This window comes from Myotis yumanensis, unplaced genomic scaffold (genome assembly GCF_028538775.1).
Source record: "Myotis yumanensis isolate MYYU_CA2020_CCGP unplaced genomic scaffold, mMyoYum1.0.hap1 SCAF_16, whole genome shotgun sequence".
NCBI classification, from domain to species: domain Eukaryota; kingdom Metazoa; phylum Chordata; class Mammalia; order Chiroptera; family Vespertilionidae; genus Myotis; species Myotis yumanensis.
Genome location: NW_027223767.1, coordinates 37,939,819 through 37,963,434, shown reverse-complemented (window position 1 = coordinate 37,963,434; position 23,616 = coordinate 37,939,819). Strand labels below are relative to the sequence as shown.

The 23,616-nt window shown below is 44.2% G+C and overlaps 1 protein-coding gene across 1 annotated transcript; it reads left to right on the top strand.

The window, feature by feature from the left end:
• Window positions 1-271: 271 nt before the first annotated feature.
• Window positions 272-22,449, top strand: RETREG3 (reticulophagy regulator family member 3). The gene is made up of 9 exons (XM_070393522.1): window positions 272-554; window positions 12,630-12,736; window positions 13,814-13,844; window positions 14,769-14,895; window positions 15,550-15,634; window positions 16,841-16,978; window positions 18,551-18,633; window positions 19,788-19,920; window positions 20,328-22,449. The coding sequence occupies exons 1-9, from the start codon at window positions 316-318 to the stop codon at window positions 20,783-20,785; spliced, it is 1,401 nt and encodes a 466-aa protein (XP_070249623.1). The 5' UTR covers window positions 272-315; the 3' UTR covers window positions 20,786-22,449.
• The last annotated feature ends 1,167 nt before the right edge of the window (window positions 22,450-23,616 follow it).

The window sequence follows — 23,616 nt, the reverse complement described above, 5'->3', positions numbered from 1 at the left end:
CGCCAAACAACCCGCTCCGCCCACAAACTTTCTCCGCTCCAATGAGAAGTGAGAGTTCTGGCGATGGCACTCCCTTATTCCTTTGGCTTCAGTCATGCAAACTGCGCGTGCGCAGCTCCTGATTGGGCTTAGCGCTTGGGAGACGGACGTACTTTGACGCAGCGCTCTCTCTTCTGGGTGGTTGCCAGCGAGAGCCCTTGCGCAGGCGCAGTGTCAAGGGACACTACCTCCCCCGCCGAATCCCGCGTCTGCGCAGTTGGTGTTATTGTGATTGTCAAGCCGCGCGGCCCCGGATGTGGTGGCTGCCGGGGGCAGATGGCGGAGGCAGAGGGGGTGGCCACGGTCCCAGGCCCAGCTTCGAGGCCGACTTTCCGGGGCCGCGGCGCTATGTCAGGCTCCTTGGAGAGGGACCAGCAGGTTGAGGCGGCGCAGCGGGCCCTGGTGGAGGTGCTGGGGCCTTACGAGCCTCTGCTGAGCCGGGTGCAGGCGGCACTTGTTTGGGAGCGGCCAGCCAGAAGCGCCCTGTGGTGCCTGGGGCTGAACGCGGCTTTCTGGTGAGAAACTGGACCCTCGGAAACCCTCCGAGGCGGGAATGCGTCAGGTTTCTCTAGGGGCTGCACCTCTCGCCTCACCTGTTTTCCGCCGCATTGGCTCCTTCCTGATCTTCCTTCACTTCCTCCCACTCCATCCCGCCGGCAGCTTTTGGCACCGCGGTTCTCCGCAGGGCCTTCCAGTTGTCTTCCTTGTTTTACCTCCTCCCGCACCCTCGCCCCGCACATCTGGCCGGAGCTCCAGGTAACATCTGGAGCCTCCCGCTGTGGGCGAGGGCGCCTCATTTTAGCCCGGGAAAGCTGGGTCCCTTTCAGGCCATCGCCTCCTTTCTCTGGTCTGCTCACAGGTGGCTTGAGGACTGTCTCCGGAGATGTCAGTGGTCGTTCTTGGGGCAGAGGCGGGAGGCGGGAGGCCTGGACCGGGTGTCCAGAGGTGCGCTGAGTGAGAAAACACGCCCGCGCGGTGTGGATCGGAGTGAGCACGGGTGGATATACTTCCGCCCGCTCTGGGAAGTTTGTGAGGTCTGAGGGTCACCAAGAGCCTCCGAAACTGCAACTTGAAAGTTACAAGCTTTTAAAGAACAGTTAGGAAATAGTGATGGTGAGATTTCACCCTTTTGGAAGGCACTTAGGATTGCCACGCCTCCCTGTCCCAAGGAGTTAGAGCGGCATCTTTAGCCATTAGAGGCAAGGAAACGGAGGGTGTCTACAGTGTGTGTGAGTTTTCCTGCGTGGAAAAGGGGGGCTATAAATATACTTTAAGAATCTGCTCTCTGAAAATGGGGGGACTGCTACTTCCCTCAGTTGTCATCACCTAAAGGGGACTTAGATTTTCATAGGATCTACCAAGGATCTGGGGAAGTATAATTGATCAGGGAACTGAGGTGTGTGTGTGTGTGTGTGTGTGTGTGTGTGTGTGTGTGTTTGGAGAAAAGGGGGTTCCTACAGCTGAATGAAATGAGACTATTCTGGATAAGCCTAAAACAGAACAAGGTATGTGTTTCCAATTTTTTTGTTTTTGCTCACAATAGCTTTCCTCTTAAAATTCTTGGTTTTAAAACCAAAACATTTCTTATCCTTTCTCTGAAAGAAGATTTTCAGTCAGCAGTAGCAAAACATTTTCCAGTTCATTGTCAGGAAGACACAATGTTTAGCTATTAAATTAATCCTCTCACAGTTTGAAGGAGACTCGGGTTAAAGTTGTCACAGTAGCCTCTGCCATTTGTTGCTTCCAGAGTCTAGCAAACTCGATGATAAACTTTTTTTTTTTTTTTTACAGCAGTCTTCATTATTGGGGTGGGGTGGGGTGGGTGGGGGATAGTGCTTCTTCCTAGATCCCCAGGTACCTACTTCTCTCCTGTTGTTCTCTGTCAGAAACCCGTAACCTCATTCAGAAGTGTTTACCCAAATGGCTGTTTCTTTCTTTCTGCCCCCCCATCCCAATCCCAAACCCCAGACCATCCAGTCAAAACTTCTTTTCCTACATTGGGATTGTACTCATAGAAAAAAAAGTTGTCCTCAATAAACCAGTTTTGTATCAAAGTATGACTGGCTGATCTATAAAGGAATCCTGATAAACCAAGGATTTATTAGTGCACATGGGTCGGTAGCATGTAAGTTATTTTTGGAGGGGACTTTCTACATGCCCCTTGCCTGAGAGCTTTTTGAAGTAGAATGCAGGTAGAGGTCTACATATAAAGAATTGCTCTGACTGAGACACATCTTTAAATGTTACAGTGTTAGCCTTAATTTGTTCACCCCCAACCGTGTTACTTAATTTTATTATTATGCTATGTTTAGAATCTCACTCAGATCCCCCCTTTCCTACTCCTAGTCTCTCTCCTTTTAAAAAAAACATATTTTTATTGATTTCAGAGAGAAAGGGAGAGGGAGAGGGAGAAACATCGATGATGAGAGAATCATGGATTGGCTGCCTCCTGCACGCCCCACACTGGGGATCAAGCCCGCAACCCAGGCATGTGCCCTTGACCAGAATTGAACCTGGGACCCTTCAGTCCACAGGTGGATGCTCTATCCACTGAGCCAAACCGGCTAGGGCCCTACTTCTAGTCTGTTAAAGCATTGCTGTGATTGGTCTTTGTCTCCTGGTAGCTTGCCTGCTGTGTATCCAGAACAGTTCCTCTTGTTACATTCCCATCACATTCTACGTAGGTGGGAGAGAGATATAGCAAAATGAGGGTATGACTCTTGATGCTGAAAACGAATGGGTATGCCATTTGTGGCGAGTACAGAATGACTGGTGGTATTAAGGCCCCAGAAGCTAAGGTAGATTGGCATTGGAGTTCATAGGATTCTTTGTTTTAGTACCAGTAAATGTGCTTCCTGGAAGGTAGTTTGAGGTTTAAAATGAAAGTTAGACTTCACATTCCAGTAGCATCGTATTGAATGTGGATGTTGACATTTCAATTTGGAATGTTGAAGAGTGGCTGTTTAATTTTGGACATTTTATTTTATTTTTTAAATATGTTGTGTGTGTGTGTGTTTTTTTTAATTGATTTCAGAGAGAGGAAGGGATTGGGAGAGTGGGATAGAAGCATCAGTGATGAGAGAGAATCTTGATTGACTGCCTTCTGCATGTCCCTTACTGGGGATCAAGCCTGTAACTTGGCACACACCCTGACTGGGAATTGAATTGTGACCTCCTGGTTCATAGGTCGATGCTCAACCACTGAGCCTTGCCAGCCGGGCAATCGACATTTAAAATGTTTAGGAACCACGAGGATCATTGGCTCAGGACAGAGAAAAAATCAAATCTGAAATATTTTTTGTTATTTGTTTGTGTTTTTCTTTATCCTTGCCCAAGGATTTTTTCTTTTTCTCTACTGATTTCTAGAGAGATGGAAGGGAGGGGGGGGGGGGGAGAGAGAGAGAGAGAGAGAGAGAGAGAGATGGATGGATGTGACTGAGACACATCGCTTGGTTGCCTCCTGGCATGCCCCTACTGGGGCTGGAGAATCTGCAGCCAAGGTTTGTGACCTTAACTGGGAATTGAATCCTCAACCCTTCGGTTCGAGGGCTGGCGCTCTAACCACTGAGCAACTGGTCAGGGTGATTATTTGTTTTGAACAATGATATATCACTAACTGAGGTGTGTTTTTTAAAATACATTTTGAGGCATTAGAAGATTGGGTAGGAGTACAAAAAAAATCAGAATTCAGGAAGGTGATTTAGCTTTTAAAGTTCTCTAGGCTTAATGAAGGTTTTTCTGTACCTGTGAGTGTGCCCTCTTATATCTTAATAAAGAAAAAACAACATAAAAGATAGAGAGAGATGTAGATGACTTGCCACTACAGTATTCCAAGGCTTTCACTCTTTAAAAAAAAATGTTTTTTTTTCAGATTTCAGAGAAATTATGGTGATGGCATCAGAGATCTTCCAGCCCATTTTGCTTCTGGGCACTGATACATTATTATCACTAGGATAATAACAGTCATGTCAGGCCTTCTTTCCAATTGCTTGTCTTTTTTTGTTTTATTTTTTCTTTCTCCCCCAATTGCTTGTATTTTCATTATCCTTAACATCACCCATAAATTAAATGAGTGATTTGGGAGAAGAATATGAGTCAGCAAGAGTGTATCCTAAAAAAAAAAGTGCATCCTGACAGGATCAGAAAAGAACATGTTTGAGTAACTTTTTAGTTTGACTCAAATCTAGGAGATATGGGAAGACAAAGGAGCCCTGGAAATGTGTGAACATATGGTTCAAGGAGGGCTAGATGACTCTGAACTCCTTTCCAGTTTTCAGCATTCTGTGATTCTAGGTCATCTTTATTATTTTTTAAAATTTATATTTTTTATTGATTTTCAGAGAGAGATAGAAACATCAATGATGAGAGAGAATCATCGATGGACTGCCTCTTATAGGCCCCTTACTGGGGATGGAGCCCACAACCCAGGCATGTGCCCTGACAGGGAATTGAACTGTGACCTCCTGGTTCATGAGTCAACGCTCAACTCCTGAGCCACACAGGCCAGGCTCTAGGTCAAACTCAAAGGCTAACATGGGCCAAATAAATAAGGCATGCGGCCCACGGCCCGCGAGTTTGACATGCTTGCTCTAGGTGGTCTTTAAATTGCAGATACTGATTTAGAGCAATCTACAAGTTGATTCCCTGTTGGGATCTGCTTTTACAGTCACTAGTCTGAGTTAACCATATATCATATTCTAGGGGCTATTATGGAATATATTGTTTTCACAATTGAAAAAAATAACAACAAGGTCTTCCTCCCTCCCCCCCAAAAATCTATGCAAATTTAAAGATGACGCCGAAACCGGTTTGGCTCAGTGGATAGAGCATCGGCCTGCGGACTGAAAGGTCCCAGGTTCGATTCCGGTCAGGGGCATGTACGTTGGTTGCGGCACATCCCCAGTAGGAGGTGTGCAGGAGGCAGCCGATAGATGTTTCTAACTCTTTATCTCTCTCCCTTCCTCTCTGTAAAAAATCAATAAAATATATTTTAAAAAAAAAAGATGACCCAAAAAGTGATTAAAAGTATATAGCAATTCTGATTTAAAAGGTTAGAATTTGAGTAAAAAACAATAGTGAGGAATGGGAAGTGGAAGGGAGGGCCCAGTTAAGTAGAGACATTTGTTCTGTGAAAAAAATTTACACATCAAATTTCAGATGAAATCTATTGAGCAAAAGTTTCTGATGATAGTCTTTGGAGGGTTTTTGTTGCGCTTGGTAGCCAAGAAGACTTCCAAGGATGCTTTGGGGTTGTTTTGCCTCTCTTTTGCTATCAGTTTATTTTTATTTTTTTATTTTTAGAAAGAGGGAGACAGTAACATCGATGTGAAACACGTCGATTGGTTGCCTACTGCACGTGCCCTGACCAGGGCCTGGTGGGGAGGCGCTTGCAACCAAGGTACATGCCCTTGACTGGAATCGAACCTGGCACCCTTTGATCTGTAGGCTGACACTGTCCACTGAGCCAAACCGGCTAGGGCTTGCCATCAGTTTTTATCTGTCCTAATTATAAGGTTGGGTGCTTTCTGTCCATTAACACAAAGTAGGTCAGAGCAGCTAGTTGATTTCATTTCTGGTTTTGTGCAACCAATAACTATCACTACATGACATAGATTGGGTTAATTTTTTTCATTCTAATTTATAGTGTCTGGCTCATTAACTAGACAGCCACAGTCCTGTACAACAATGGGCTTTTTGTCTCTATAGGATGGTATGGTTCTAAAGTGCCACTGAGCTAAGCTTACTCTGTAATAACGAAGGAACCCAGAAATAGTGTCTTCTTTGATTGAAAATAGACATATGATCTTTACTTTGTTTGGTTATAGCATAAGCTTTATGATTATAGCAAACTCCAATTTATGTGTACTAAAATGAGGGTCCATGGTATAGTTAACCTGAAAAAAATTGTTTAGTTTTGGAATTCTCATGATTTTTCTGGAAAAAAAAAAAAAACAAAAAACAAAAAACAAAAAAAAACAACACAAAAAAACAAAAGTCCCTTTCTCTCTAAAATCAATAAAAATATATTAAAAGGATGTTTACCCTCGCCATGACCGGTTTGGCTCAGAGGATGGAGCGCCGGCCTACCAACTGAAGGGTCCCAGGTTCGATTCCGGTCAAGGGCATGTACCTTGGTTGCGGGCATATCCCCAGTTGCGGGTGTGCAGGAGGCGGCTGATCGATGTTTCTCTCTCATCGATGTTTCTAACTCTCTATTCCTCTCCCTTCCTCTCTGTAAAAAAAAAAATCAATAAAATATATATTTTTTAAAAAAGAATGTTTATTCTCATTGGTAATAAAAATTCTAAGGTAAATAAAGGACAGTGAGTTATTAATTTGTGCTTATTGGGTTTTAAAATTTTATTTATTTTAAAGAAAGGGAGAGAAAGAGAAACATCCATTTGTTGTTCCACTTATTTATGCATTCATTGGTTGATTCTTGTGTGTCTTAATGGGAAATGGAGCCTGCAACCTTGGCGTATCGGGATGATGCTCTGACTGACTGAGATACCGTGCCAGGCCCTAAAACTTTTTTTTTTTTATGGAAATTTTAAAACATATATAAGTAGACAGAATAATATGTACCACCATACACCCAGCTTTAAACGTTTTCACTTCATGGCCAATTTTCAGTCTTATTGCCCCAATTCTTTTCCTTCCTGAATTTGAGGCAAATTCTAGATGTCATATCATTTAATCTGTGTTTCAATATGTGTCTCTGAAAAATATACTTTAAAAAATTCTAGCCCTAACTGGTTTGGCTCAGTGGATAGAGCATCGGCCTTCGGACTGAAGGGTCCCAGGTTTGATTCCTATCAAGGGCACATCCCCAGTAGGGGGTGTGCAGGAAGCAGCTGATCGATGTTTCTCTCTCATTGATGTTTCTGACTCTCTATACCTCTCCCTTCCTCTCTGTAAAAAATCAATAAAATATATTTTTAAAAAAATTCTACAGCCACTATCACATGTAAAAAATTAATGATCTCAGTCAGTGTTCAAATTTCCAATTTTCTCATAAGTGTCTTTTTTTTTTTTTTTTTTTTTAAGCAGTTTGGGTTAGCAACCAAATGAAGTCCACATATTGTGACTGCTGTTTTTTACATCTCTTACTTTGTTGGTGCCCTTTCACTCTTCTTTCCTCTTTGCAGTGAATTTGTTGAAGAAACCAGTTTGTCTTGTAAAATGTCCTACAGACTAGATTTCCTCATCTGTGGCTTAACATGTTCTCCTGTGCTCTGTATTTCCTGTAAATTAGTAATTGGATCTAGAGGCTTGATCAGATTCCAGTTCAGAAAATGTTTTTGTAAGAATGTTTCATAGATGATGTATTAATTTCATTGTTATTTTCTTGATTACTTATATTTTCTTTTTTTTAAAATATATTTTATTGATTTTTCGCAGAGAAGAAGGGAGAGAAATAGAGAGCTAGAAACATCCATGAGAGAGATATATCGATCAGCTGCCCCCTGCATATCTCCCACTGGGGATGTGCCCACAACCAAGGCACATGCCCCTGACCGGAACCGAACCTGGGACCCCTCAGTCTGCAAGCTGACGCTCTATCCACTAAGCCAAACCGGTTAGGGCAGATTACTTATATTTTCTAAGCTTTCTCCAATCAACATGCTTGGCTTTAGAAATAAGAAAAATAAATATCATAAGGAAAAATTGCCCTGGCCAGGTAGCTCAGTTGATTAGAGCGTTGTCCTCATATGCCAAGGTTGCGGTTCGATAGCAGTCAGGGCACATGCAGGGATCAACCAATGAATGCATATGTGAATGGAATAATAAGTTGTTGTCTCTCCCAGATCAATTAAAAAAACACACACATATAAGGAAAAATTGATTGTGAGCCCACAACGGGTAGGAGTAATGGCCTATTCAGTCCCCAGATTGAATAATTCACTTGTGACTATCCAGAGTTGACTACATTTGCAGTTGTTTTTGTTAAGTTGGAAAGTTCTCATGCTGATTAGATTTGCTGAGAAATGTCTTGCATGTTTTATTAAACTTGTACACTGTTAAAGCTGCATGTAAATTTTTTCTGTCTGTGTGAATAGACATTTTAGGATTAAGCTAATCCAGAGGACTCTTCTCTTATTTTCCTTCCATCCCTTACCTATATCAGTTTCAGAAGTACTTTATCTTCAATGATGTCTTATCCTCGAACATAGTGGCAGTGGTTTTTACAGGGAGGCTTTCACATTACCTTCATAAAAAGGCATTATGTGACCCTCAGTATATCCAAAACACACCTATCCAGTTGATATTCCCTTTTTGTTTAGGAATTTAGTGTTGAGGGCTGGTAGGAAAGGCACATACACTTAACTGTATAAATCCGCGAGGAAACATTGATATTTTCTAGTTACCTTGGAGGGATCAACTCTAGTGGTTTGAGGTGCTCTTTCTGTTAATTAGGTTTTTATCTACATGGAGGAAAGTATTTTCCCAAGAAATGTCATTTTATACCACACAAAATCTTCTTCCTTTGAAGTTCCTGCATTGGCTTGTTCAACGAAAGGATACCTCTGGTCCTTAAATGGACTTGTGGACCAGAATTAATCTCGCTCAAAAAGATGTTAGCCTTCATGACCCAGAAAATACACTCTTTGTAAAACTCTATACTAATTTACCTTCAAAATCCAATACCCTTTGTCATAAAAGGCCCATGATGTGACTCCCACCCCCACCTCTCTCCTTGTACTCATTCCCTCCCTTTGTTCTTTTTTTCTTTTTATTATTTTTTAAGATACATATTTTTTATTGATTTCAGAGAGGAAGGGAGAAGGAGGGAGAAATAGAAACATCAATGATGAGAGAGAATCATTGATTGACTGCCTCCTGCAAGCCCCACACTGGGGATTCAGCCTGCAGCCCAGGCATATTCCCTGACCAGGAATCAAACTGTGACCTCCTGGTTCATAGGTCTAAGCTCAACCACTGAGCCACACCGGCTGGGCTCTCTCTGTTCTTTAAGTTTCAGTTCTGTCAAACTACTTGTCTTAAATATGTCCTGTCACCTGATTGTTCTCCCTATATGTCATCTCCTTCCCTACATCCTTTGGCCATGTTTTCTTACCATTTGTCTTTCAAAGCCCACTTAGATGTCCTCTTCTTTGTTATTACCATGTCATATTATGTTGCAAACACACACAGACACACAAATACACTTGAGAGTAAGGTCCGTGCCTTACTCTTTTCCATAACTGGACTGCTTACTAGGCATTGGCAGGTAATAGGCACTCAAATGTTTAAGGAACTAAGTTGAAGCATAGGTTGGGGGCTATAACAGATGACTAAAAATAGTCCAGGTCTTGGAGAAACAGTGTTTTCATTGCCATCATCTTTGAAAACTGATCTTTCTTAGGAGAGCTTAATATCCTTCCCTCCTCCAGTTTATGTTTGTGTTAGTAATTGTGATCGGGGAAGTGGAGATGGCAGACAGTGCGGATGGCCTCCCGAGAGGGCCCATTCACGCACTCTGGAGAAAACAGCAGTCGCGCCACTCTTGCTCCTGGGACATGGAGGCAGCAGCACTGGGAAGCTCTAAAGCCCTTATCCTTGGCCTTGTTAAATTGGCTTGTTTGTGGGGATGATGAACTGGCTTTGGAGAGAAGATTAATGGCCTGGGGCAGCTCTGGAGGCTCATTTCTGTTAAGCTGCCCTTGTTCTGTAATTTCACATATAATTGCAGTATCCTTTCAGTGGTGGGGTGGAAAAATTGGAATAGGGTTGTCACTTGTGACTGGATTTCTAAGTTCTTGTTTCATTCCACCCCTTATTCTTTGTATAGTTTTAAAAGTTATATAACATGGATTCATGTTTATTGAAAACAAAGTACAAAACTGTCTAGAGACAAAAATTAAAGTTCCTCTGCCAATCCCTATGTTTTTGTGTATTATATGCACACAGATAAAGCTTTTTAAAAATTATGATAAGGACTGTACTCTTGGTATTGTTCTGTGATTATGTGAAGTCATTAGGTCATGTTGAGCTGAGAGGTGGTCATTTATAACCAACCCTTGGTAATCCTTGTTTGATCAATTGCTGTGATAATACCTAATAACACTTCAGTAGTTCTATTCAATTTTACAATGTATTAGGTGACTTGTATTTTTTTTAAAGCAGGATCAAGTATGATATTTTTCTAGATGATTAAGTATGTTGTTTCTAATACCTGCAAACAATCCTGCAAGATTTATTATTAAATCACATATAGATGAGGAAACTGAGGCTTAACGAAGTTAAGCTAATTTACTAGTATTTCAAAAAAATTTTTTTTGAGAGTAAGTTTATTAAAGCTTAAAGGAAGGGCTTAAGATAGAAGAGGCAAGACAGTAACAGCAGTGAGCCTAAGTGGAACTGCCTTGGCCCTTTAGAAAGAAAGTCACAGAAGCAGAAGTGAGTCATCTGGTCTGTGTGGACTCAGGAAACAAGTTACTGAAGCAAAAGAAGGGTCCTTGGAGAAAGAAAACAAAGATCCGTGCCTTAGGAAATAAGGAGGGGGGAGCGGGGAGAAGGTACAGAATGCTTCAGAGAGAGAGAGAGAGAGAGAGAGAGAGATTTGGAACTGGGTCCATTCAAGCAAATCTAACTTTAAAAGCCATGCCTGCCCATTGGTGTGGCTCAGTTGGTTGAGTGTTGACCCATGAACCAGGTCAGGGCACATGCCCGGGTTGTGGGCTCAATCCCTAGAAGAGGGCATGGGGGAAGTAGCCAATCAATGATTCTCATCATTGATGATTCTGTCTCTCTCCCTTTCCCTTCTTATCTCTCTAAAAATCAATAAAAACATCTTTAAAAAAAAAAGCCATGCCCCACCCTAGCTTGTTTGGTTCAGTGGATAGAGCATTGGCCTGTGGACTGAAAGGTCCTGGGTTCAATTCCGGTCAAGGGCATGTACCTTGGTTGCGGGCACATACCCAGTAGGGAGTGTGCAGGAGGCAGCTGATTGATGGTTCTCTCTCATCGATGTTTCTAACTCTCTATCCCTCTCCCTTCCTCTCTGTAAAAAATCAATAAGATATATTTTTAAAAAAACACAAAAAAACAAAACAACCCAGTCCTAACCAGTTTGGCTCAGTGGACAGAGCATCGACCTGCAGACTGAAGGGTCCCAGGTTCGATTCTGGTCAAGAACATGTACCTTGGTTGCGGGCACATCCCCAGTAGGGGATGTGCAGGAGGCAGCTGATCGATGTTTTTCTCTCATCGATGTTTCTAACTCTCTATTCCTCTCCCTTCCTCTCTGTAAAAAAATCAATGAAATATATTTTTAAAAAAAAAACATGCCTAACTGCCCTACTGAACCACCAATCTGGTGATATATTTGGCTTTCCTCTCAATCTTAGAACAGTGTTTTTCAAACTATCTTCTGTGGTAAGGACTAGTGTTATTTTTCCTGATCTGTTGCAAATCATTACTTTTGTAAAATACAAAACAAATGACTTACTAGACAAACTAACTTTAAAAAGGCATAAGCAATACAAGCCAAATGTATTCTTAGATTCAAAATTACTAGGTCAAATTGTTATACAAATTTCTAAGTGCTTACTTTCAATTTCCATGCTTATTTCCCCACAGACTGGTGAAATCAGCCCTGGAGTACAGACATTCTTCAAGGCATTGCCTTGGAGGTGTTAGGGTCTTTTATAAGTATTTTATTGTGAAGAATTTTTCATGTATGCAGAGGTAGAGATAATAGTGCAAATAAAGAATCCCATGTGCTATCTCCCAGCTTCAGCAGTTATCAACTCATAGTCAATCTTCTTTCACACCCTTGCCAAGCTATTATTTTAACACAAAACCCAGACATCATATCATTTCATTCATAAATATTTTAGTAGTTATCTCTAAAATAATAGGGACTCTAAATTTATAACTTCCATAACATCACACCTAAAACAATTAATAATTCCTTAATATATTCAGATGTGCAGTCAGTGTTCAGATTTCTCAGATTGTTTATAACTATCTGTTTATGATTGATTCCTTCAAATAACTAGATTTCCTTCATTCTATTAATGTGATAATTATATATATATTGATTTTTGTATGTTGAACCACCTTTGCATTCCTGGACTAAATCCTAGGAATTGTTCATGATGCATAATCCTTCTACTATGCTGCTGAATTCAGTTTTTCAGTGACTTATTGAGCATTTTGCATCTATATTCATAAAGGATATTGATCTGTAGTTTTCTTGTAATATTGTTTGGTGTTGGTATTAGAGTAATGGCTTAATAAAATGAATCAAGAAGTGTTCTGGCTTCTTCAATTTTTGGAAAGAGTTTCAGATGGCCTGGTGTTAATTCTGAAGACCTGGCTTTTAGAAGTAGCGTCAGTGCTTTCTGTGTGACCTTGACAAGTCATTTTACTTTTTGAACCTCATTTCCCAAAGGATATCTAATTGAATGAAATGCTCTTTAATATGTCTCTGCCAGTTTTTTTCCCTATACTTGGGTCTAATTTGGTAGAAAGATGTTTGACAACTTGTTATCAAGGATGAATTAAGGTATATTGAGATATGTAACTATGACCTAAGTCTATTTACTATTGGATAATGATCTTTTGTTTTTCCTTCTCTCTAGGTTCTTTGCACTGACATCCCTTCGTCTTGTATTTTTACTTGCATTCAGCTCAATGATCATAGTGTGTATAGATCAATGGAAGAACAAAATCTGGCCTGAAATAAAAGGTAAGTTTTTAGCATTTAGAACACACTGAACTTCTTTTCTGTAATTTTTACCTTTAGTTTTGGGGGTTTATGAGGGAGTATGTGGAACTGGGAATGTCTTTTGATGTTTGAATTATTTGCTTTAGGAGACCTTTCTCCTTCTGCATGTAATTTCTTAGAACTGAATTCTGCCCTTCTCATTGTTAAGCTCAGAAAATCGGATTCGCCATCTGAGATATTCTGCCCTCATAATTGACCTGAGGAATAAGTAGTCCTTAAATAGTCCTCAAGTTTTTAAAAAATAATTCACATCATTGGATACTATGTCTTTACTAAGACAGTATTAATTTGCCTCTCAGGAATTTTTAAATTTATTTTAAAATATATTCTTATTGATTTCAGAAAGAAAGGGAGAGGGAGAGAGGTATAGAAGCATCAATGATGAGAATCATTGATCAGCTGCCTCCTGCACACCCCCTACTGGGGATTGAGCCCCACAACCCTGTCATGTGCCCTGACCCAGAATCAAACCATGACCGCATGGTTCATAGGTAGACACTGAGCCACATCCGCCAGGCCAGAGTGTACAGCTTTTAAATACATTCCCTTCCTATTTTGTAGAGACTTCAAGGAATCATGTCAAAAGACTTTACATCATTTTTTTGTAGTTAATGGGTCTCTCTTTTAAAAGAATAGGCAGATTTCTAATGTTGGAGTAGTTGTAACATGCCTTGTAACCTAGTGCACCATTGATGTGTTTCAACAAACCAGATATTCTTGAGGGGTGGGACGGACTATTAGTTTGTGTATACCTTGGCTCTCAGCTTCAGTAATTAGAAGGGGCCTGATGCTCCATTTGGATCCTCCTTACCCGCCCCCCCCCCCGCCCCCCCCACCACCACTGTGCTGGAGAAATGAGCAAGCATCAGGCATCATTCCCTTGTCGGCAGCTCCCTAACCTGGCAGTATAACGTAGTGTCTCCTTTTATTCCCCCCCCCCCAAACCTATTAAAATGTGAGCAGTCAGACCAATAGCTTAACATTTTCATGTTTAATTTTCCCTACCAACTAATGCTGGTGTTTGTTTTAATATTGTAGTGTCAAGACCCGACGCATTAGACAATGAGAGGTATGGAATACTAATTAAATCCCTTTTTATTGCTCTGATTGATTCTCTTGTTGTAATAGTCTGGTTATATGTTGTTGTTAACCCCATGTTCTGGACAAACTGTAAGCTGAGAACCTAGGTTGTTCAAGAAATCATTTTAACAGATTCTAAAGTTCAGGCAGAAGTATGTTGAGATGACTAGTGTCCTCTGACATTTACAAGAGAAGTTTCTGAAAAAGAAGCATTACAGTGCCCCATAACCTGACATGCCAGAGAATTAGCTGCATTATCCAGTCCTAGTGAGAAAACCTAAAGGCAGCTTATTTCATTTGTCTCCTGGTTGTTATACCAGGTCATTTAGTGTTTTCTGTGACCTCTAGCTGTTTAAAGTTTCCTGGTCAGAAAACACATTGGTTCCTGGCATCAGCAAGTCAAAGATTCCTCTTGTGTCTTACAGCTCCTGCTTTCATTTTTCAACTCATTCATCCCATCTGTGTGATCCAAGTAATTTTCTCCGCTGTGGTTTATTTTTGGTTTTGCTTTTTTTCTCTCTGAAGGGTATGTCCACCATTGCCTCCCTCTCAGCAGCAGTGGTGTCAGACTGCCTTACTTTTATCCCTGGATTGCAATCACAGTGAATTGCAATGGTTGAGTGCAGGGATGATGTTTCTAAGCACAAAGGGCCTTGGAGCTGGTGGCAGGTTTACACATGAGGATTGAGCTGCCGGCTCATAGGGTGGAGTTGTCAGAACAGGTTTGCCCTTGTAGTCCCTAAATTCAAGTTTCAACCGGTGAGCCAAGAATAAAGTCATGCTTCACCTCCAAAGCACCTAGGACAGCCACTCCCTAGCCCCTATTTAAACCCGGAAGCGTTGGCTTCCTACACAGCAAGATGGGGGGATCCTCAGCACTCCCCTTTCACAGCTCCCCCTTCTCTCTTCATAGCTGGGGCTTTGTGCACCCTCGGTTACTCAGCGTGCCCGAGCTCTGTCACCATGTAGCTGAAGTCTGGGTTAGTGGGACCATTTTCATAAGGAATCTTTTGCTTTTCAAAAAGCAAAACCCAGGCAAGGTAAGACGCTTCCTTTTTTCACTTCTGTGTCTGGCTTCTCAGTTCAGTTCATGCTAAACTGAAAACAAACCCAAAACAGACCCCTTTACTACATATTCTCATTCAAGAAAGAAAAGATCAAGAGTTTATTATAGAGACGAAGGGAAGTTATAGGAAAAGGCTTCTGACTAGCCACTAGACTAAAGCAGAGCTTGATGACTCCTCCTTTGGGTGCTTGCCACTTAGATTAGGCCATCTTTCTCTTCCAAGATGAGAAAGAAAGCTTGCTTGTATGTATTCTGTGTCATATTAAACATGTGATAGGTTGTTGGTTTTTTTTTATTTTTAATTTGACTTAAAAAAAAACCCACCACCAACACTTGCTTTCAGAGAGAATATTTGGCTAAGTCCTATTCAAACCAGTTTCCCAGCATGAAAGGTGCAGCCCTATGGGGCTAGCTACGTCAAAGGAGTTTGAATAGAAGTGGACATCCTCTTTTCCTCCCAAAGAGAATCAAATTGGATGCAAAGTGGCTGGTCCATGTGTCATTCCAGTGTGTCCGTGCTTTACTCACAGGCCATAAAGAATTACTTCAGCCACATCTCTACCTCCTGTGCTCACCCCAGTCCCCTGCCATGTAGCAGAAACTTAATACTGTTTCTTGACTCCCCCAGTTCTGCTTGCTGAGCTGTGGGATACTGACCTTTTTGGCTGTCTTGGGCCGCTACATCCCTGGGCTCCTGCTGTCCTATTTAATGCGTAAGTATGGCATATACCTACCCCTGTGAGCTTACTCTACTCATAGCTTTTCCAGCCACAGCTAACTCTGGGTCTAGGGAGGACTTTTATTCTCTAGGAAATTATCTTTTTTCTTTCCCCCCGCCCCATGATTTGTTTAGTGTCCTGAAAGGGTCTTCTTACCCTTATAGCAGGCTCCCCGCATATAAAGTCCTCATCTTACCAAGTCAGTTTTAGAAATTGACGAGAGTTAACTAACATATTGTATTAACAACTCTAAAGGACTGTCCCTATTTAAGGAGAGAATGTTTACAGTCAGTGTATTGTGTAACAGCAAAACTTAACTCTTATGGCAGTGGTTCTCAACCTTCTGGCCCTTTAAATACAGTTCCTCATGTTGTGACCCAACCATAAAATTATTTTCGTTGCTACTTCATAACTGTAATGTTGCTACTGTTATGAATCGTCATGTAAATATCTGATATGCAGGATGGTCTTACCCCTGTGAAAGGGTCGTTCGACCGCCAAAGGGGTCGCGACCCACAGGTTGAGAACCGATGTCTTAGGGCATCCTCTGCTAGGTTCTGTTTACCCTAGATCACTTTTCCCCCTGTAGCACAGTTTTATAAATTTGGTTACTTCCTATTGGCATGAACATTGCTTGTTTGAGGCCAGAGGAACTGAATAGTTATGGCTGTGGCCATTATCAGAGCTCATGTGATTTGCTATGTAGTTTCTGAGGCATTGTTATTCTTTGGCCTTATTTATGGCTCAGTGACACCCATATGCAAGTGACCACACGTCTCATTCTGCCCTCAGTGAATCAGCTCTGTAGATGGCTGCAGATGTGTCTGCCTTCCAACAAAACGCCCTCATGTACTTGGGGAGACTAGTGAAGGTGGCCAGCAGAATCAAGCAAACTGTTTTATACTAAGTGTCTAAGCCAGGGGTCCTCAAACGTTTTAAACAGGGGGCCAGTTCACTGTCCCTCAGGCCATTGGAGGGCGGACTATAGTTTAAAAAAAAACTATGAACAAATTCCTGTGCACACTCACATATCTTATTTTGAAGTAAAAAAACAAATGTTTTTGGCGGGCCGCATGTGGCCCGCGGGCCGTAGTTTGAGGACCCCTGCTCTAAACCCCTCAGGACACAAGAGCAAAGGGACAGGTAGGACTGTTTTGTGCACCCCTTCTCCATTTTGCCACTATTTCCCACTCCTCTCAGTTGTCACTGTCATGATGTGGCCCCTTGCTGTGTACCACCGACTGTGGGATCGAGCCTATGTACGGCTGAAGCCAGCTCTGCAGCGGCTGGACTTCAGTGTCCGCGGCTATATGATGTCCAAGCAGAGAGAGAGACAACGTAAGTGTAAGGGGGAGCCTTCCTTCCACTTGGGCAGTTTGGGGAAGAGAAGGAAAGCCCATAGGCCTGACATAATGGGTAGGTCCTCGAAAGTGGGAAAAGCGGGATGTGGTTGGTGTGTGTGTGTGGGTGGGGGGAAGGGGGGAGGTAAAAGTGATATTCTATTCCAGGGAAATCTATGCAGGCTTACCCATTTTTTTCCCATTTGGGAATTCAAGACACTCCCATTTTAAACAAATCTGAGAAAAGCTCTCCTGTGTTGAATAAAAGACAGTGAAGATAATCCCTAGTGTTTGCTACTTTTTATGAAGCATTTTCCTTGTGCCCAAGCACTGTGCTGGCTGCTTTCCAAACACAGTGACGACAGTTGTGTGAACTTTTCCTCTGCTGTGGTCTGATCAGGTTAGGTGTTCATTAAGCCCTGACCTCAAATAGCCCTGCATTTGGTCACCAAGGCCCTGCTCCCCCTGGACAGCCAGCTGAATAGTATCAGTCCTCAAAAGCCTGACCTAACTAAGCTGGGCATCTCCCTTTGCCCTCTGTGATAGTACCTACTTTCCACCTTGACATCCAGTCAGTCCCTTGCTGATCCTGAGAGCTGTTGACAAGCCTGGTAGTTGATCACCTGAGGGTGGCTAATGGAGAGCTGTTGGAAGAGAGATCTTTTTCTTCTGTGCTGTCAACTTACCTTTCTGTCCACTTAGGCTCTGCAGCTCACCTCAGGCATTGTTGGGTAGGCTTAGGGCCATATTCAGAGAGGTTGGGTTCTCTCTCTCTCTCTCTCTTTTTTTTTTAACTCTTTATTGTTTAAAGTATCTATACTAATAAAAGGGTAATATGCTAATTAGACCAGGAGACCTTCTGAACATCCTTCCAGACAAAGCCATGGTGGCGGGGCTGAGGCACAGGCGGTTAGGACCAATCAGGCCAGGAGGGGAGGGCAGTTGGGGGCGAGCAGGCTGGCGGAGGTGGGGGCAGTTGGGGGTGAGCAGGCTGGCAGGCAGAGTGATTAGGAGCGATCAGGAAGGCAGGTGAGCAGTTAGGAGCCAGCGGTCCCAGATTGCAAGAAGGTGCAGGCCAGGCTGAGGGATATCCCTCCACCCCCTGCCCCATGCACGAATTTTGTGCACCAGGCCACTAGTCCTATATAATAAAAGACTAATATGCAAATTGTCCCCTCAACTGCGAGTTCATCCAGGAGTTCTACCACCAGGCCAGGAGGCAGGGCCGCCCATCCAACCACCCGTGGCCCCTCCCCCCGTCCAGCCCCCGATCAGCCCAGGCCCCAATAGGGGTGGGCCAGCTGGCCGGACCCCACCAGTGCACGAATTCGAGTATGGGGCCTCTAGATATATATAGTATTACATATGTCTCCTTTTTCCCCCACTGACCCCTCCCTGGCTACCCCCATTCCCACAGCACATGCCCTCACCCCCCTGGTGTCTGTGTTCAATGGTTATGCTTATATGCCTAGGTTATCTTATGTTCTCATTTTATGCCTTCGAAGCTCAAAGAGGGTAGGGGTTTCCCCTTCAAGGAAAGGTGCCAAGGCCTTCTGCTCTTTCCACACAGTGCGCCGCAGAGCTCTACACCCGGAACATGCCGTGGACAACCAGAGTGACAGTGAAGAAGAGCTTGCTGCCTTCTGTCCTCAGGTATTTTGGGTGTGGGACTGTACCACTGGCCAGTTTTCTTTTAAAAAAAAAAGAATTTTCTTTTTATTTATTAATATATTTTTAATTGATTTTAGAGAGGAAGGGAGAGGGACAGATAGAAACATCAATGATGAGAATCATTGATCGGCTGCCTCCTGCACACCACCCATTGGGGAGTGAGCCTACAACCACAATTAAGGCCTTTGCCCCGACCAGGAATCGAACCAGCAACCTTCCGGAGCATGGGATGACGCCCAACCAACTGAGCCAGGGCTGGCCAGTCTTCTTTAGCTCCCTTTTAACCATCTGGCACCTACATTTAGGTAGTAAGCTCATAGGCTCAGGTACTCCCTCCTTACCCCTGTGAGAGCCCAGACATGAGCATAACTGGCACTCCTGTGAGAAGCTAGTGTTATATTGGGACTTTGTAAATAGATCTCAATTTGAGCCTGGTGACCAGCACACCCTCTTTCATGTCTCCCTTTAACCCCTGCCATCATGGCAGAACTTCTGGAACTGGTGTGATTATCTTTTAAAGAGCCCTGCTCATGCCCTGACCAGTTTGGCTCAGTGGATAGAGCGTTGGCCTGCAGACTGAGGGGTACCGGGTTCGATTCTGGTCGGGGGCATGTACCTTGGTTGCGGGCATATCCCCAGTGGGAGGTGTGCAGGAGGCAGTTGATTGATGTTTCTCTCTCATCGATGTTTCAAACTCTCTATCCCTCTCCCTTCCTCTCTGTAAAAAAATCAATAAAATATATTAAAAAAAAAAAAAAAGAGCCCTGCTCATCTTGGGTTGGGCAGTGTGTGTATCCTCCAGGTCGCCTGTGAAAAGTGTTTTCTGGATCAGTTTGCTTAAGAGTAAGTGGCTGGTTGACTCCTAAGACTGCTTTCCTTCCTGTGCTCAAGATTGATGAGTAAGGGTGTTTTCCTTGGGGAGCAGCCTAAAAATGGTCAAGATATTGACAAAAGTCTCCATCCACATCTGGTTACTTCTGGCCTTAGGATAGACTTCAGGGCCAGTAATTAGTAAAGCTGTTACTAGGGAATTGCATATGTTCTTTTTTTTTTTTAACTTTTAAAAAATTTTAATTTATTGCGTCTGTCCTTACTGGCATCATCTCTTCAGGCTTGTCTGTGTTTTCTTTCCGTAGCTGGATGATTCTACTGTTGCCAGGGAATTGGCCATCACAGACTCTGAGCACTCGGATGCTGAGGTCTCCTATACAGACAATGGCACATTCAATCTTTCACGGGGCCAGACACCTCTAACAGAAGGCTCTGAAGGTGAGCGGCCTGACTAGATAATGGTTCTGACTTACCACCTTTCAGCTTCCCTGGACAGAAGGGATACCGCCCTCTCCTCTCCTGTTTTCTGAGAAGTGGATCAGGTGTCAGAGCAGCCTTAGGGGTCTGACATCCAGCATGGCACAGCTGCTCTCCTTGGAATCCTCAGTTCCTTAGTTTCCTCAGGTCGTAGGTTCATGGGGAGCATAGTGGAAGAAGAGAGAGGGGGAGTTCTCTCGCCAGTAGAGGACTCAGCAGTCTATAAGTAGAGGGGAAAAGCTGACCAGTGCCATGGGTTTGCTTCACCCTTAGATACCCAGGGTGGAAAAATGTGGTTACATGGGGCCGACTTGGTGGGGCTGGGGTCAGGTAGTTGCTATGTCTCAGACACCCTTCTGTGCTTTCAGACCTAGATGGGCACAGTGATCCAGAGGAATCCTTTGCCAGAGACCTTCCAGACTTCCCTTCCATTAATGTGGATCCTGCTGGCCTGGACGATGAGGACGATACCAGCATTGGAATGCCCAGCTTGATGTACCATTCCCCACCAGGGGCTGACGAGCCCCAGGGCTCCCCAGCCAGCCGTGACGAGAGTACACTGCCGGAGCTCCTGCTTGGTGCCCTGCCTGCAGGATCCAACCTCACCAGCAACTTTGCCAGCCTGGTCTCCCAGGGCATGATCCAGCTGGCCCTGTCAGGGGCCTCCCAGCCTGGCCCTTCTGGCCAACCTCCCCGGAGAGCAACCAGAGGCTTCCTCCGGGCCCCCAGCTCAGACCTGGACACTGATGCTGAGGGGGATGACTTTGAACTTCTGGACCAGTCAGAGCTGAGTCAGCTGGACCCTGCCAGTTCCAGGAGCCACTGAAGCAGAGACTCCTTTTGGGGGGATCACTGTGGCTTAGGGTTTTTTTCTCATCCCACTAAAGGTGAAGGGGCAAGGGAAGAACCCAGGTCCCATCCCCTGACTTACACTTGTATGCCTGGTGGCCTGGCTGATGCTCAGAGGCCTGTTAAGAGAAGATACTCACTTCCCTGATACCAGCTGGACACCCGTTTCTGAGCTTAGTCACTGAAGTGAGAGTGTGCTTCCTTAGGGAGGCTTCTCCCCATCAGGATGATACTTCTGGGGAACAAAGTAGTCAGGGGTATTGGTTCCCCTTTGAGGGGGTGCTGCTGTTTGCTTCTAGGTATGGGTGCTCTGGAGCCCTCATTGATAGAAGAGCCCTTCCTCCTCCATCATCTCCCTAGAGGCCCAAGTCAGGCAGCAGCTGGAAGAATTACACTGTCATTCTCCTCTTGGGCTAAGCCATGATTTGTTTGTTTCTAAGCAAGCTTCTCCTTTGGTTCTGCAGAGCAGGCCTGTTCCCTCTGCCACAGCCCATTCTCATTTCTTGAGGCCTAACCCCCAGTTTGCTCCAAAACTGCTTGTGAAATTTAAGAAATGTGAACATGATGTGGAGGTGGGCCTCTTCTACATTACCTTGGGCCGTGGGGTCAGCTGGCTGGAAGGGTGAGCGCCTCTCTGTGGTCTCACTGAATCTTTTGGAGCTGCCTGGTAGTCTTTGGTGCTGCTAACCCCTGGCTCTATTTGCCCATCGGCCTGAGCAACTAGCAAAGCAATACCAGACCACACCCATTCCCATGTTCCTGTTCCTTCCCTTGCTCCTCCTTTGGAGAAGCAGTATTCCATGGGGGAGGCCAGAGTAGCACTTTACAAATGGCTCAGTGGCATTCATCCCAGAAGCCACCAGCTCTTCCTTCACCAGCTATTCTTACTCTGTTCAGCTCCTTTAAAACTTTTTATATTGAACTGCTTCCCAACCTGGTGGACCTCTTTTAAGGATGAGCCCAATTAGCAAGAATGTGTCTGTAATGAGCAGCAACCCCTCTAAGGGGTATCTGTTAAGACTGTCCCTAGTAAAATCATGTGAAACAAAAACTGAAATTGGTAATTAGTTCTAAACTTGTGTCAGCGTACACCCTCTCTCTGCTTCTCCAGAGCTCAAACCAAACTCCTGTCCTCTTTCCCTCTGCATTAACCCTTTGCTGATCCTCAGGGACCACTCCCCCAACACCTCCGCACCTGGGTGAGGGATGCTGGACAGAGCCCATTTTCATGTGCTACCGGTGGGAGTGTGCTAACATGTTTGCTCTTGGTTGATGAAAGGTAGAGGCCAGGACGTGAAAATCATGAACAGTGAGAAGGGAGAAGAACTAGATGCCTATTTCATAGTCACCTTTGTGTGAATGTTAGTGGTAATGGCATTTCCCCACTTGGGGTTCTCAAATCTTTTGGGCACCTTATCTCCTCTCAGAGCCCAGAGGTCTTACAGGTGATCTCTGATGTGGAAAAAAATGGGAGGTGTGGGAAAGGAGTGGGATTTTGCGTGTTTGCATGAGTGTGTGTAGCTCCAGGCTTGGGAGTTAGCAAGGAGGGAAGGAAGGAGAGCAAAATCTTTGGAAGGTGTTTCTTGTACCTGGGGATCCTGCTCTGAATCTCCTTAGTCCTCCACTGTGAATTGGGGTGAGGGGAGGGGTGGGAGGGGTGCCGGGGAATAAATCTTATATGAGAACAATCTGTAAGAGACTAATGTTGAATGGTGTCCTACCCTTGATAGGTCTCTTATTAATCTGGTATGTGATTAGAGGAGGCGAGAGCCGCAGAAGAGGAAGTCCAGGTGTAAGGAACCCATTTGCCTATCGGTTTTTCCTTTGTGATGGTCAGAAAATCACCATGGTATGAGGCCACTATCCCCTCCCCAGGAGAGCCCAGACATGAGCATAACTGGCACTCTTGGCCAGCATCTAGCGTGCAGTTCCATCATTTCTATTCCATCATTTCTAATTCTTTTTTGATTTGTAATCCTCACCTGAAGATGTTTTTACTGATTTCAGAGAGGGAAAGAGAAACATCGATATATAAGAGAAACATTGGTTGCCTCCTGTACACACCCCCACCAGGAATCAAACCCGCAACCTAAGTATGTGCCCTGACTGGAACAGAACCAGCAACCTTTCGGTGCCCAGTGACGCTCCAACCAACTGAGCCACACTGGCCAGGGCATCTGATTCTTGATACTGCTCCCTAAACGTGTGGAGACAAGTATATTTCAAAGGCTAATGAGATTTTAGGTAACAGGCTTTAAAAAGTAACACCATGTCCCTCCTCCGGATAGTTTGAGCTGCAGGGACAGCTGCTCTTTTGGCCTTCACCTGACCTCAGAAACTAGAAATACTTATTTTAAGCTTCGTCCCATTGGCCACTGTGGGCAGGAGTGGAAAGTACCTGCCAGGTGTTGCCATAAAATTGACTCAGCCAACAGGAAACTTCGAAAAGCTTTGTGGTTTAATAGCCCCCTCGCAGCCCTACCTTCCCTTGGCGTTCAAACCACAGCATGAGTTGAGCGCCCCCTGTGTGCGGAGCTCGGTAACGAGCAAACAAAGGTGACTTTTCTTTCCAGGGTGTTTTACTTATTAAGTCTACGATCACCCTTCTGCAAGTACCCCTGGCTCCTACTTTACAAATAAGACTAGCGGCCAAGGGCCTCGGGCCGTGGGCTAGGACGTGGCCCTGACGGTAACTGCGCTGTGACCTTGAGCGGGCCGACGGCCCAGCGGGAGTTGACCCCGAGGTTTCCCGTCGGAACCTTCGGCCCTGCTCAGCCGCCGCGGGGGCCGGGCCACAAGACCAAGGCG

What these genes read in the sequence shown, in the direction of transcription:
- RETREG3 (XM_070393522.1), top strand. Translation starts at nt 316, where the DNA reads ATGGCGGAGGCAGAGGGGGTGGCCACGGTCCCAGGCCCAGCTTCGAGG. An exon ending in GGGCTGAACGCGGCTTTCTG is followed by an intron (nt 555 to 12,629) that starts GTGAGAAACTGG and finishes CCTTCTCTCTAG; the next exon opens with GTTCTTTGCACTGACATCCC. An exon ending in CAAGCAGAGAGAGAGACAAC is followed by an intron (nt 16,979 to 18,550) that starts GTAAGTGTAAGG and finishes CTTTCCACACAG; the next exon opens with TGCGCCGCAGAGCTCTACAC.